This window comes from Ooceraea biroi, chromosome 5 (assembly GCF_003672135.1).
Source record: "Ooceraea biroi isolate clonal line C1 chromosome 5, Obir_v5.4, whole genome shotgun sequence".
Classification (NCBI taxonomy): domain Eukaryota; kingdom Metazoa; phylum Arthropoda; class Insecta; order Hymenoptera; family Formicidae; genus Ooceraea; species Ooceraea biroi.
In genome coordinates this window covers 16,992,989-17,008,307 of record NC_039510.1, presented here as the reverse complement: position 1 = coordinate 17,008,307, position 15,319 = coordinate 16,992,989, and the positions used below count along the sequence as shown (strand labels likewise).

Sequence of the window (15,319 nt, the reverse complement as noted above, 5' to 3'; positions counted from 1 at the left end):
TTTTCCGAATGTGAGTTGTAATACTTTTTCTTTTCCTCCTCGTACAAGCGAGAATTATGATAGTAGAACTTGGCAGTTGCAATAGCAATTTTTGTCTTTGCTCTCGTTAATTTGATCGAAATTCGTCAGAAACATTACGAGAATTTTTCGAAAAAATAAACACTATCGCAAAAGAGAGATAGAGAAAGAGAACTATTCGGCTGTAATAACTTAATAAATTGTTTTCTGTTATAAATACTTTATTTTGAACAGTTTAATACAAATTTACAATGATTTGTAAGTGTAGTGTAATAGAAGAGGTTGTATAACAATAGAAAGTACATTGGTAAATATCATTCTGATCGCATTGCTTCGTGTGACATAAAGAAGAGCGACAGAACATGACGCGAGACCATTTCTCATTGCGCCAATCTACACATTTTTCGTTGATAATAGCACCATGTTTCAGTACTCTCTGGAAAACGCAATTACTCGATAAGAATATATTTATCATGCGTAAAGAATCTCGGAAATCTTTCAAGTCACCCTTTTCATGAATAAATGCATGAGGAGGAATTCACTACTATACTCTATCTCTTACATAATTAAAAAACAAATTGTCTGAAGAAAGAAAATGACGAAATCACATATCACATCTATCACATATGCCATAAAAATGTACATACATTCGTTGATGGCTGATTTCGTCGAATTTGGCTGAATTGTTTCTTCGTCTTTTTCTATCTTGGACATGAACGAACGTTCGGTTAACTTACAAGCAAATTCGACTCTATCGACAATGGTAAAATTGATTCTTAATTGGAAAGAAAACGATTTAGTTTACAAAATTCGGACGAACGGCAACGAGTCGCCAAGACGTAAAAACCGAGAAAAATCGTAGAATTTATTTAATGTATGTGACACATACTTCAACGTACTTTAACGTTTAACGTATAAAAATACAAAGCTTGTTATAATCGATTGTTCGCCTTGCTCGAGTGGATTCGCCGTTCATCGTGGATTCGTTCGTCCCAAAATTTATTTTATTTAGAAGGAACGTGATTTTCGAGCGAAATAGCTTAAGATCAACTAAGGCACGCACGATAACATTTTTTAATAATTATGTAATTAATTATAACTTAACCAGTTATTCTTGATTCGTGTATGATAGTGTAATAAATTTTAATAATAAATTTTCGTATCGTTAATTACATTATTACAAAAACGTTATCTTTACGTCGCTGATTTTTATTCGGACGACACTTTTTGAATATCTCGCTCCATCCAAATAATTCGTTTCTAACACGCTAAATTAAGTATCGAGTGTGATTCAAGTATATTCTGGTCCTAAGTAAACGACGCCACGCAGACGTAAGAGCGGACGCGATACGCGATTGAAGTCAAACGAATCAATTAAGATAATTGGCTCGGTTTCATTACGTTGCATTCATGTAAACGTAGTTTTCCGCTCATTTCCGTAAATCCGCCCGATCGCCGCGAGTTTGCGAATTTGATTGCAAGCAGGAATGTTGATCCACTTCGAAAGATTGCCAAAAGTCCGTCGCGTTTGATTGATACATCGGTCTTCGCAAGGATTAACACATCGGTACAACTGCAATCAGTGGTGCAGTGTTTGTGCACTTGCGACAGTTTGTTATATGAACATAAAGATTTGTAAAAAGCATCGATCTAACGGCACGGTTTACTTTAACAAAAGCGGAAATACTCATCGCAAATCTTGCCAACTACAATTAACATTATTCTCTAATCGCTACACGACATCATCGGTATTATAATTTATTATATTATACGGTAACAATACTCCTCGCATGGAATTCTTATGAAATGGAGGCACTGTGCTTGATCATTCTCACATAGAACATATATATTATATATAACAAATTACGGAATCGCATATTCTCCCTACGGTTATATTTTGTTCTTTCTTTTTCTTTCTTTCAAGATTCATAAGCCTAAGATATATAAGCATTATCAGCTTTTCAGAAACTGCCTCGCTCGTTTTTATATGCATTTATGTAAACGAAGACTAACGCGAGATTACATTAGGGATGAAATTTAATCTCGCGTCTCATTTATTGTATCCTTTCATTGTTGAAATTACTTTCCCAAATATTCACGCCGCGATCGCCAGACGTGATTCATCAAGCATTGAAAATCTCACTAAATCTATCATTAATATCAAAACTATAGGTATATTCGCGCGTATAAATAGCTGCCCACGTACAGTTTAACGCGCGTTTAACGAGGTTATAAAATTCATCGTGCAAAAATCGAGGCTATAGTTGTACGTTATTTCGGACATTTTCGATCATTTTCTCTGAGACTATCACATATCGCATTCATTTGAAAGAAAGAAAGAGAAGAAAAAACGTTAAACATTCTGCTTGCTTTTCGGATTGAGTGGCTCAGTTGCTGACGATTTCGTCTTCTGTTGAGCCCTCCTCGCAGCTCGTCGTTTCTTGTCCTTCGCTTCCGCTCCCAACGCCAAGAAATTGTTGTGGAAGTACTCCTCGATCTCCGACAGCTTCTTCCCGTGGGTTTCTGGCAGCATCAACCATACGAATACAGCTGCTCCCACCGAAACACCAGCGAAGAACCATTGCACTGCATACGCTCCTAAACAACAAGAAGCAGTTTTTTAGCCAAGCTTGCCATACTGCTAAAGATGCTCTAATTTGATTTCTTGCACATCATCAAGACAACAATTGAAAAACTTGAATGAAAAATATTCGTAATAAAAATTGCAAGAGAAAACAACTAGAACAAACAGAAATATCTACATAAAAATAATCAGAGATTATCTGATTGGAATACAGAAAAGTTACAGATAAGATCTTGATAGCAATTGACGTAACAATTCGTAGTATCGAACATCGTACCTCCCAGAAAAGCCTGCAGGCTTCTGTAGCTTTGCAGCGCGGCAAACATGAGCAAATTCGCCATGGAATAGCTGATGGAGTGAGCGAATCCGCGGATCTCGGTCGGGAATAGCTCTGCGGTCATGGTCCAAGGGATGGTCAGCATTCCAATCATCGATGTACACACGTAAAGTAATAGACAAAACACTGGTACCTGTAACCATTAAATTGCACTTTTGTACGGTCTCCGCATTTTTATATCTTATTCAAATATATTCATTATATATATATATATGTATATTCTATAAGTAAGAATTCGAAGAGAAAAATGGAACTTAATGAAGTCTTGATACACTTACCCAGTAACCGCTGGGATCACCATTCTGAATGCTCAACGTAAAATAACCGGAAACACCCATGCAAAGAGTCATACCAAGGGACGATATTATGCATAATGCTCGTCTTTTGTAACGCCTCAGCAGCCAAGTATTCACCATGGAACATAGGAAACGCGTCAGACCTACTAAAATCGACGCGAGGTACTCATCGACTTCCGCGCCCACTTCCTTTAAATCATGAAAACAATAATACATTAATACATAGAGATCGATATATAATCATCAATTTATATGCAAATAAATTTCCAATCACGAATAATTGGAATCAACGTGAAATAATGATCGCTTAATTGCAGTTTGCAAAATATGAAAGAAAAAGAAATTTATTTTCAGTGAAAAGATATTTAATTCTTTGATTACTTGGAACCAAGTGACCGCGTAGAATAATGTGATGTAAATCCCGGAAAACTGTTGAAATGAGAAGAGCAGGAAGAGTATCGTCATCGGTTTCCATCCAGTCGGTTTCAGGAAGCTCCGCAACTTATTGGCCACGCTGCCGTGTTTACTTCGCCGTTGCTCGCTCAATTTAATTTCGTTCTCCTTCACAATTGTCGTGAACTGCGCCTCAGCTACGGAAATCTTGTCCTGCGACGTCTCGTTCTTGTAAAGCCTGTGTCATTATAACAACCATTAGAAATCGCTAATCGTTTGTCATGCTTAAAATAGAGAAACGCCAGAAAATTCATCTTCATAAATATCTCTTTTACCGTGAATGTCAATTTTGAAGTCTTTAATGTGTGTCTAATTACCTACATTTAATTATGGCATCATCTGAACATCATGAGTCTACCACCGATAGTATTCTCAAAGAAACTCATAAGAAACTAATCAGATAATAAAAAGATAATAAAAGAATAGAGAATCAATTGCAAAATAACCGAAAAATGACCAAATTTATAACAAAATAATTCAATAAGATAATAAAATAAGAATTTTAACCAGCATAATTACTTTAACTGTTTAAAATTTGTATTACAATCTCTACATTCTTTAATTATTAGATCATGATTTACCATTCCAGGGATTTCTTGGCATCATCCAGACGTCCCTTCGAGACAAGCCAGACAGGCGATTCCGGCACTAAGAATTGCACCAGAATGACGGGCACCACCGCATAGATGATACTAAGCCAGGCGACCAGCCGCCATGGTAAGTAAGCGCCTTTCAAATACGATAATAACATTCCGAATGACGCCAGCGTCGGTCCGAACGAGATCATAGAGCCACGCAGTTCCGGCCTGGCTACCTCGGTGATATAGACGATCGCTGGCGATGTCGCCAGGGCGGTCGCCAGTCCGGACAACAAACGGCCCATCAACAGCATCGGTATATTCGTCGAAAGGGCGATGAGAATCCAGCCGATTACGCAGGGAATCGCGCCAATCTGCAGGGTTCTCAGACGACCGAACGTCTCCATCAAGAAGCCGCCCAGCAGGGCACCAATCGGCGAGCTAACGACGACCAAGCTGGCTGAAAATTACATCGATCTTACCTCGTCCCGCGCCCTTACTTAATTTTTCACGCGTAATCATCAGCTGTTTTGTACTTCACTCTAGTGGCTTCCGACGTCAGTTTCTTATTGTGAAAGATATCTTTAACGCTCGCAAATTCTCAATTTATTTACAAGTTTACATATACATTTTGATAAAAGTCCTCCGTATTATCTGTCGATATACGAGAGTAGCTTAAATATAACTGGGAATATATTAGATATTTAGAATTTAAATTTCGGTTTAAGTTCCAACTGTTCTCGTAAAATCTCCATTTGCATGAAAATTGTCACCGATCATTACCGGTAATTTCCATAGTAGAAGTATGTCCATAACAAAGACTATACAAGTTTCTGTTGTCACGCGGTGATCACAAGAGATCTAATCAGAGCACGAAGATCGATCAAGCGTTGATATTGAATGCGTAATTCTTTTTATAGAATAATGAATTTCATAACGCATTTCGTCTTTATAATAATTGTTGCGCGCATGCTGCACAATCTCACCTATCCAGGAAGTCTCCTCTCGTGTAGCATGTAGTTCTGCGTCTTCCTTCTCGAGATGTGGGATGAGAGTCGCTGAGTATGCCATGATGAAGCCTACCGCTATGTGGAAAGATGCTGAGATGATGCACGCAGCAATCTAGGAAGGGCCAACCGTGCGTTTTATTACAGTTTCTGTGAGATATATAAATAATCCGTCTTGTGCAATTTGTTACTTTTTCTACGAGGCTTTTCCGCGAAAACGAGCAAGCGTGAGAATCATAACTTGTTAAGATTTTTAGAAAATGTGAATCGTTGAATGTAACTTATTCATTAGTATCATTCACTATCATTATTATTTATTTTTGTGTCACTGTTTATTCAGAAAAATGGAATTCTTAAAAGAAAGCATCTCTTTGGCGTTAAAAAGTATTGTGAAAATATATAATAATATAATAATCTCTCGCGGAATATAATATTGGTAATTGATACCTCTCGGATGGCATTTTTAAGATTGGTTGGCTCGACGAAACCTTTGTTGAGGCTGCGACTCGAAACGATCGCGTCTTTGAAGCATTCTCGTTCATTTTCCTCGATGTTCTTCGAAGCCTCCCGCTCCACACTGAAAATCGTTCGATTGTCAATAAAGTGTGAGAAGCAACATTGCCATTAACATATGTTGGCGTTTTTTTCAATGTGAATTTTGCCGCTGTCGCTTTTTATGAATTATCATATATTTTGCATTGTGTACTACGTTGCTATTTACGGGGACCATTTGTCATTGTCTCTGCATGCCATTATAGTGACGATATGTGACTAGCTCGACTTGTTGATACGTACTTGTTGATAGAACATATATTCATTTTGAGAGAGAGAAAGAGAGAGCACACTTATACCTTCGTAAATGTTTATCGCGTATAGTTTACTCTTTGATTTCCTGAGTCTCCTGTTTCAAAATGCAGATCTCTATCGTTAACAGGCGCCTAATCTTAAATTCCAATCTGTCCAATCAGATTGCATCATATGTCCATTGGGATATTAACAGTTCTTATTATTATAGCGTAACATGATGATGACTTAATGTTGACGAACATTGTAGCGCTATGTGCAGTTTTCTGCATTAAAAAATTTTTATTAATAATATATTTTATAGATGTTACGACGCTATTTTTATGAACGTTTACTGAAAGTTTTTCTTATATGATAGATCTTGAATAAACCGATAAAAATCTTGCATACGAAAGTGTAACGAATTTACATTTAAATAAAGCTGGCGTTATATTTATGAATCATTTCGCTCGCAACTTGTCATGTGAAAAAATTGCGTAACTTTCAGCTTTTATACGCAAACACGATATATTAAATGGAGACGTGTTTACCCGAATTCTGATTTCTCCAATCATAAATCCTCCTCGAGCATTCAGTTTGCCACGAAAAAAAAACTTATTTTTCTGGAATATAAATTTAATAGTTTCATAGAGAGAAAGAAAAAGAAAACGAGAAAGCTCTTTGTTTAAATTTTCGAATGTACCCTCGAAGATATTGTAATGTTATGACATATTTGTCTGTGGCAATAATCAATAACCTTCCATCAGTATGTAAAATTATGTTAAGTGGCACAAAGTATAGACAATATATAAAAGATGTGTCTAGTAAACAAACTATCAATATCGATTTGCCCTTGTCGATACAACGCGAATTTGATTTGTTTTTAACGACAAATAATGCAGCTATAGAGAAATCAGTTCGAAGAATAGAATCGATCGGACGTAATTGATAGATTTATTACGTGACACACAGACGTTGGTTGCGTCTACTTAAATGCATGCAATATCAAAACGATAGTCTTCCATATATCGTTTCACGTAACAATGATATCCGTTAGCCGGATCGGTTATCAAGCACGTTACATCGATTTATTTATCAGGATAGTTTATCCTGATTTATCCTGAGATACTGATGCCGTTTAAATTTGCGAATTATGGAGAAGACATCATGGAAAACACGAAATATTCCTTTCAATCAATCGATATTTTTCCTTTAAATTGAACGATGCTATTATTTCGCTGTAAATTCATAAAGTGTTCCGAAATTCAGAATTTCGATGAATATTTTACACAATGCGGCATATTTTCGAATGAAAAACTTGAATCCGTTTGTGTCTAGCGAATGCTGTGTGTGAACGAATCATTTTCTCGACACGATAATTTGCTTCGCGCACAAACACTTAGCTGACAAGTAATTAACGCGACGCAACGAAGCGCTCTTGGAAACGCTCTCATTAAATTGCATTTGGTCTCGTGTTAAAAATAGATCAACTGTCTTGATCAGACACGATCACACGCTTGATGAATTAACGCGCGTTAATTGACGAATTATGTTCAGAATACGATCGTAGAATCCGATTTCACGGAATAACTCTAACAAGCTGCAAAGGCAGAAGAATGACAGTTTAATGAATTGAATGTAACGTGATACGATTATACTTCTCACATGAGCCTTTATCAGATGTATCTTTTTATTGTATTCGCGACTGATTGCCGTGTTATATTCCACGCAAGCATGCCAGTGCAGTCAATTATCATATTATTCCAATTGCCGTAATATGTGTTACGTTATGTATAATAGCAGCTATTTGTAAAACAAAACAACTCCGCGCTTTCTGCAGATGCGCTAATGTAATCCATGTAGCACCCATGAGAAACTACGATCACCTCCTTATCAACAATTACCTTTTCTCTGGGCGTTGCTTATGTCATAAACACGGTGTAGACAACAGTAAAAGCTCGCTTAATACTCGCCGTTACAAAGCAGTTGCAGCTAATTCGAATATGAAAAAAACTATTTATATTGCGTCTTCATGGCCATCTCTTTCACTTATACGTACGGCGGGAATAATATTATTATATATCGCGGTTATGTTATTACGAAATCCGTGGACTCAATAACAAGTAACTTATTTACTTTTAACTGCCTCGTCGATTGTCGTTCATAACACGAATACGATTACGGCAGAAAGTAAGGTGATTTCCCGAAGTGTTCTCGTTTTTTGTGCGTCGATCGTCAATCGAGGCGGAATCGCCTCATTTCCTGCTTCGCAAGTCTATTTTCGTCGGGTAACTACACTATGCAGTCGTACGAAGAACACATGATAAAATGCTGAATCGAGTAGAGAGATTCCAAAATTCGATGCATATCAAAAGTCGCGAATTGGAGATTCAAATATGTCTATTCGTATAGCGCATTCGAGTTGCGTCCGCAAAATAATGAAAGAGTATGTATTTAATTGCTGCATTCGTTATTATGCGAATTCATCATGTACTTTTTACACATTTGTATACATTTTAAACAGAGAGAAGGTCACGAAGAGAATCCTTATTTACGAGCGACACGCGTCATTGATATTCCGTGTGCATCGCGTTATAGCAAGCTCTAGCCTCTGTTATAGCAACTCGTCCCTCTCGCACACGCGGCAAGACGTAAGTAAATTACTTACATTACCGACTCTTAGAATATTACACCTACACCCGACCTATACCCGTGGAAATTTGCGCGCGGGAATGTAGGGGGTGCGTTTGCCTCGCTTTTCTCGTTAGCCTTACGTCAGCCTCTACGTCGATTTTCCTGTGGATGAAATTTTTTATCCCACTTTTTCATCAACACATCAAGACAGCGTTTACGCGGAATGAAGTGTGCGCTCGCGACGTAAGAAGCGCTTGACATTTTGCGTGAATAATAACGAATCAATATATAGTACGTTCCACGTGGACAGGCGGAGAGAAGAGGAGACTATCATAATTACTATACTTATTTTTCCTGGCTATGTGCTTCGCGCGTATTATTGAAACCGTACGTGGGATCAATTGCATCATATTCACGCACGCTTGACCATTCAATCCGATGGATGATGATCGATCCGCTCCTCTTATCACGTGCAACTTCTGGTATCACGTTTGTTATTCCGAGCGCGATTTCGCGAGTCAAATCATAGAGTTTCTGTTGGTCGAAGGATTTTTCGCGCGATCCTGAGGTTGCGTTGCGCTAAAGTAGACACGTTGTTCGAACTAGCTGGCGTAACTGCTGGCGGCGTTAACCTTGGCCCTGATTTAGTAACCAACGTGCCACAATAATGAGCAAACTGAAATCTCAGACATTTATGTGGATATCATTGTTTGCTCGATACGTCATATTCGACGTTAAAAAACTACGACTGCGTACTAGTGTACTCGTACGCGAATGATTCAGTGAACGTTGAGTGATAAGAGGTCATCGGTAACGCAATACCCTTATGTGATTACTTCAGTAAATGTCTGATGATATCATGAAAGTGAAAGACTGAGTTGCGGAATTCTATTATGTCAAGTGTGTCTAGTCGAATCGACGAAACTCGAAAGAGCCGTGTCATTCTTTCTCCCCTTCATCATGTTAATTCTCTCAAATTACTCAGATTGACATATTACACATCGCTTTCTGTCACATCAATTAGATTGCAAATGTAATAATTTGACGAATCGAGTTTGAGAGAAGGATGAAAGGTCAAATTGGCCTGAAGACTCGTTCGTTTTTTTACGCAATGTGGCACGTATACAAGGATACTCCGCATAGCGTAACTTCCTTTCATTTCGATTCAAGACAATCATTTTTCGTGCAACAACACGCGGGACTTACATCATCGAAGAGGCGATTTCGTGTCGTGTACACCTCGCGCTCTCGCATCGAGCAATGCGAGCAATGAAGCGACTTCTTGCAATTTCTTCCACGATCAGCTCTATTCAGGTATCAGGATTCGTTAGCGATCAGAAGAGGGGCACGCTTCTCTTTCTTCATCGTGAATGTCGCGATTGCTTCCTCACTGGCGAACGCTGGCAAACGAGATACACGTGCACGAACCCGACGTGTGGGTGTGTTTCTGACGGCAAGAGATCTGTCTGCAAATACTCTCGTCGCGTGTAATCCCACCGACGTCGGTTACGACATTCGGCAGACAATTTGCCGGCTAACGTCACACGCGTAACTCGGGGTCGAAGGCTAATTGGCGAGCGATCAAGCATTTATGCTCTAGAGCCCTCCTTTCGAGTGCGATCTCAGCAAACTTGTTGCCTATCCAATTGAAAAACATTGTCTGTCGAGTAACGACAACGTTGACGCGCGATCTAGTTCTTAAATGTGATCAGGCATCGATCGAGCCACCTTGCACATAAAAGTTACAAAGGGAAGATAGAAAGGTTCGTAGAGATGTACAGATTATAGAGGAGAATATGAAAGTAATGTTATCCCGTCACGATCTAAAATTATTCATGATTTTTAAATTTAGGAGCACTTCATTATTGTCAATTGTTTGCGTTTACTAGTTGATTTCATCGACGATGACTTTATCTATGTTGCTCGTCACAATTTTAAAACTGTTACATTAGTGAAAATTCAAATAGTTAAATTAACATTCTTGTAAGGTTCAGTATTCTAGGGATTCTTTTTTGATGATTTCACAGTAATAGATTATAACGTTTTCAGGATATGATTGCAAAGAATGTGTCAGAATTGAATTACGATCTGAGGCGTCGTATCTTAGCCAAAATCAAGATACCTCGGTTTCTACACATCAGCGAAACTGGTTCCTTGGGTAAGTAAGTCTTCCTGTTAAAGCAGCCACGGGCATAGAGCCACATGTCTGCATATTTCGTATCTGTGCAGAGTTCCGCACCAACAATTACATAATTCTTGGACAAGGATTATTTTGTATTATCAGCATTTATGCGTTCAACGCTCAAAGCTTAATTAAGAATTTTCTTTTTAACGTTTAATGTATCAAAGAGAAGATCCTCCTTTTGAGGATCTTTTTTGTGAGGATTCTTTAGAGAATTCTTTTGAATTGTACATGAACCCATGCAGAGTTATAGAATGTGTTCGGAACGTAGGTTGCTGTTCTGTAAAGATAGGAAAAACCGAGATAAAAAAGGCTCAGCAGGTCATAGAAAAAATCTCGAGATTAAATCCTTGTCATGTATTCCCTATCATGTGTATGTTATTCACGAACAGGTGGAGCATCAAAGGATCTTGACAAAGAGCGAGAAAAAAGTATGGTGCATTTGTCCAAGGTTTTTGATAGATTCTGTTCGTGCATTCTGTTCAACTAATTTTTATTTACTCGACTATAACCGTCTTTCTAATATTTTGAAAGGAATCGTATGTATTTCTTGATAGTGTATTGTATTGAAATATCACTATTCTTTTTACCTGATGCAGGCTCAAATCATCGTCTAAATATAGCTTGCTTATCATCGACGAAAATAATTTATTCTATTCATTTAGATTTAGATCAAGTATTTTTCTACATTGCTATTCACATTAATCATTTTAATTATTAATTAATAATAATGAAAAAAATGCGGTGAAGATCGATTCAACAAGAATAACTAGTAGACTGTTTTCTTTTGTCTCTTTTATTATATCTCTTAAACAGAGTCGGCAACGAGTCGCAGCTTTAAGCAGTATCGTGTACATTTTTCTATCTACAACACTTTTATCGAAGAAAGCTATTACAAGAAATGGCTTTTCTGAAAATTCTGCAAGTAAACTTAGTAATATAATACTTACCTTAATGAATAAGGATCCATGGTGCTTCTCGCCTCTCGCTCGATGTACTGACCGTCAACGAATGTGCGCGCTCTTTCTCTTGATTAGGGTTAGTCAACTAGGCTTCTTCCTATGCGCAGGCTCTCGTCAACTCCGCCCAACGTTGTCCTGCCTAGCCAACATTGTACACAGCCTGGAATTAAATTAGAGTATCGAATTAGTATTATATTACCGCTTTCTAATTTATCGTCATCTAATATATTGCCACACGCAGTATCGATTCTTTTAATTATTATTGTATGATAATTATTATTATTATGTACAATGTACATGTATTACATTCGTTCTTATCTAATCTCATTTACACATTTCACGGTTTCGTTTCGATAGCTTCCTGCAATCGATCACCAAAGAAATATGGATTTAGATTCCTGAGTAATGACTCGCGGATCACCGTTGCCTTACGTCCACTTTACGCACGGCATTCTAAATGGGACCGTCTAATAATTCAGTCTCCGAATACAGTGCACAGTAATTTCGTGGTTGGTGCAACACACGTGCATGGTAGAGCAATAACTTTCTCTGTCAGACATAAAACCGATTTTTCTCCTTGCGTCGTCGTTGCAATGTTGCAATCGGATCGCGGCGCTTTCTTTCTCCCTTTCTCACAGTGAAATTCTCTCACATTCTATCATCTCTAAAGATTCCTCTGTCCATTATTCCATGATCATCACGAGCTTGCGCGCATTTTGCGGGAAAACTCACGTTGGTAAATGCGCGCCGAATAAGCGAACGATCGCGTGAGCGTTAATCGCCTCGTTTCGACGATTTCTGCGTTTTACTGTAAGTCCTAGTGATCGGTGTTTTCCCGTTTGCGCTGGTTAATGATCACTGGAACGATCACAGGAGATTTCAGAAGGATCGTGTCCGTCATCGTTACAACCGGTAATTTCATCTAAATTCCTCGCATGCGCGCGTGCTGTTCACCTAACTTTCATCCCCGACAAATGCGGGCGCCAATTAACTGAGAAGTCACCGGCAATCTGGCTCTTCACGTCGGAATCCGACAGTACGGAGAATAAATATATCCGGAAACGAAATCAAGACTGACATTGCAGAAGAAACATTAATGTTTGATGTTTCAGTTAACAGAAATGGTTTTATGAGGAAGAAATTACGGATAAAGTTCTTCACTCCCTCTCTCTCTGATAAGATGAATGAATTTGATACATGAACACTGAATCATCTCTAATGCGTTTTATATTTGATTTGCGACAAGATCCGGTACGGAGAAAAACTTTGCTGTTTTTCTGCATCGTGATTTTTTCTTCTCTTTTCGTATCACGAAGAAGGAAAAACTGCTACGTTCGTGGATAATTTATGCACGTCGCAGCACGAGGACGGTATCCGTCATTCATAACGGACGTAACTGCCGTGAAGATTGATGCGTCTTGTTGCGAATTGCGATCAGCTGGATGTTAAAAACTCGGTAAGAAAATCCCGCGAATTCTCGGGATAAGTGTCGGTGATGCGCAACGCAACGTGCAACTTTCCATCGCGATTCGAAGAGTCTTTCGATGTGGATTTCGCGTGTGAAAGTGACGCCTTTAATATGTCTCTCATCCTACGTGTAATGCACGAAGAATTCGGAATTTTTCGGAATATCATTACACACAATGACCTTATGAAAAGGAAATTCAAATTGACCTTTCGTCAAAGACCGTTGATCTTGCGTCATGAACCTTGTCTGTCGGAAATAACCGAACGTAAAACAGTCTTGCAAACTCAATTTTAATTTTTATTACCTACATTTTTTAGATTTCCGTATCTGGACTACTTATTTCTTTTTAGTCATGTTTTATCTAAATATATGGTATTATGTAATCTTTTATTGCGGACTTTCGAGCTGTATGATGATTAACATTGTTTGGTCATGAGTTCGACGTCTATATTGAATACAATCGCAAGTGCAGACGATTTGATATTATATCGAGTATACGGTTAATATTGTATCAATGGTCCGAGAATTAAATCGTTTAGATTAGTTTTACTCGTAAAATATGTATAAAAATAATTTAATCGTAGTCACCAGTGAGTTTATGCGAAGTTGACAGAGACGAGTCAGATGACGAGCAACATGCTTACCTTTGCCGTAATATAACACAACATTGAAGCTAATAAGGAAATCACTCCGCTTGCTGACTTTACATAAATGACGGCACGAATTGGTTCTAAGGCAATTGATTCTAAGTTATTCTATAAGATTTTCATGACATCATAGAGACACGCAACGGATCATTATTTCATAAAAATACAAAAATCGTCTGTTGGGATGAGCACGAATAACGATTGATTTGTTATTTCTAAAGCATTGTTAATAGTTAAAATCAGTTAACTAATTCTAAACAGCTCTGATTTATTCTTAATCTTGTGTTGTAAATACTCCGAAATCGTGTTACAACAAAGCATTAAAAGAACAAATATGATGACGAATATAATATCGTTTTTTGTAATGCGATAAGCTGATCCGTAAGTCTGATAATGTAAAGTCTCAAGTCGGCTCTTCGTTTTTGAGCTACTTCCGCCAGCACACAAAGTAGATCTAATAACACATCCGTTGATATCATTTCTACGTTACACAGTTATATCTTTTGTAAGATTTTCCGGAAATATCTATCATAATTTGTAATGCTGTATTGATGCGACGAACAAATGTTTAGAGTCGATATTCGCAAATTCAAAAATTTGATTCGAAATTGAGACGACCCGGTCCGCTCTTTACGTATTACCACTATTTACAAGGATCGAGCAACTCTTCGAAGCGTTCTAGATTCGTTCACGGATCAACATTCTGACCCGATATTGCTTTGTAAAGGATCGATAGTAAATAAACAAGTAGGTGTACGCACTATCAATAGGTTCCTCACTTTTAATTATATCGTTTCATTCTTTTTTCTGTTTCCCTCACTTTCTCCCTTTTCTTTCATATAATTATCTTATTTTATGCACAAAAATTATGCAACTAGAACAAACTGACCTAATGACAGTGACAGATTTAAAGCTGCTGTCTTTCAATGAACAAAATTTTTTCACCAAGCCACGCAACGAATGGTAAATATGTGAGAGTAAAATAAAAATGCTTATGTTAATTTAATCTTCGAAATAGAAATTTAAAAGATTTGAAAACAAAATGTTCAGAATTTTCAATATTCGCAGGAGAAACATTCGACAGAAGGGCTTCTTCAAATTCACCGTACTTTCGAGTTCCGTGATTCATGAACTCACGCATAGTATCTGGACTTGTCTAGTGGAGCACTCACCTTTTCCAAGCCGCCTCTGTTGCTCGAAGAATCGATCTCTCACCGAGCGCCGCGAACGTTCACGAAGGGCAAGGAACGAGAAAACAGAGAGGAAGAGAGAGAGAGAGAGAGAGAGAGAGAGAGAGAGAGAGAGAGAGAGAAAGATAGATAGAATGGAACTGGAAGGACTAGGAGCTACAAAGGCCTCTCCTCTCTTTG

At 38.0% G+C, this 15,319-nt stretch overlaps 2 protein-coding genes across 4 annotated transcripts in view; one reads left to right on the top strand and one right to left on the bottom strand.

Annotated features, from left to right (window-relative positions):
* Positions 1-221: 221 nt before the first annotated feature.
* LOC105284911 (facilitated trehalose transporter Tret1) lies at positions 222-15,254 on the bottom strand. 2 transcript variants are annotated; one of them, XM_011348751.2, is made up of 9 exons: positions 15,122-15,254; positions 11,823-11,994; positions 5,721-5,850; positions 5,253-5,388; positions 4,270-4,726; positions 3,617-3,866; positions 3,218-3,424; positions 2,880-3,072; positions 222-2,616 (listed from the first exon to the last, which is right to left on the bottom strand). In XM_011348751.2, the coding sequence occupies exons 2-9, from the start codon at positions 11,840-11,842 to the stop codon at positions 2,372-2,374; spliced, it is 1,638 nt and encodes a 545-aa protein (XP_011347053.2). In that variant the 5' UTR covers positions 11,843-11,994; positions 15,122-15,254; the 3' UTR covers positions 222-2,371. The 2 variants fall into 2 exon arrangements, with proteins under 2 accessions (XP_011347053.2, XP_011347054.2); XM_011348752.3 differs by lacking the exons at positions 11,823-11,994; positions 15,122-15,254 and adding an exon at positions 9,897-10,173.
* LOC105284914 (facilitated trehalose transporter Tret1-2 homolog) overlaps positions 4,282-15,319 on the top strand; it is a 30,212-nt gene continuing 19,174 nt past the window's right edge. Inside the window, exons 1-2 of one of the 2 annotated variants that reach the window (XM_020033432.2) lie at positions 5,354-5,425; positions 10,740-10,848. Coding sequence is in view for 1 of the 2 variants with exons in the window: in XM_020033429.2 (XP_019888988.1) it covers positions 4,403-4,405 (3 nt within the window). In the remaining variant the exon portion in view is untranslated. Of the gene's footprint in view, positions 4,406-5,353; positions 5,426-10,739; positions 10,849-15,319 lie in introns of those variants that run through there. The other variant, XM_020033429.2, reaches the window with a different exon arrangement.

What these genes read in the sequence shown, in the direction of transcription:
- LOC105284911 (XM_011348751.2), bottom strand. Translation starts at nt 11,842, where the DNA reads ATGGATCCTTATTCATTAAG. An exon ending in AGAGGAGACTTCCTGGATAG is followed by an intron (nt 4,727 to 5,252) that starts GTGAGATTGTGC and finishes TGTAATTTTCAG; the next exon opens with CCAGCTTGGTCGTCGTTAGC. An exon ending in GCCAAGAAATCCCTGGAATG is followed by an intron (nt 3,867 to 4,269) that starts GTAAATCATGAT and finishes ATAATGACACAG; the next exon opens with GCTTTACAAGAACGAGACGT.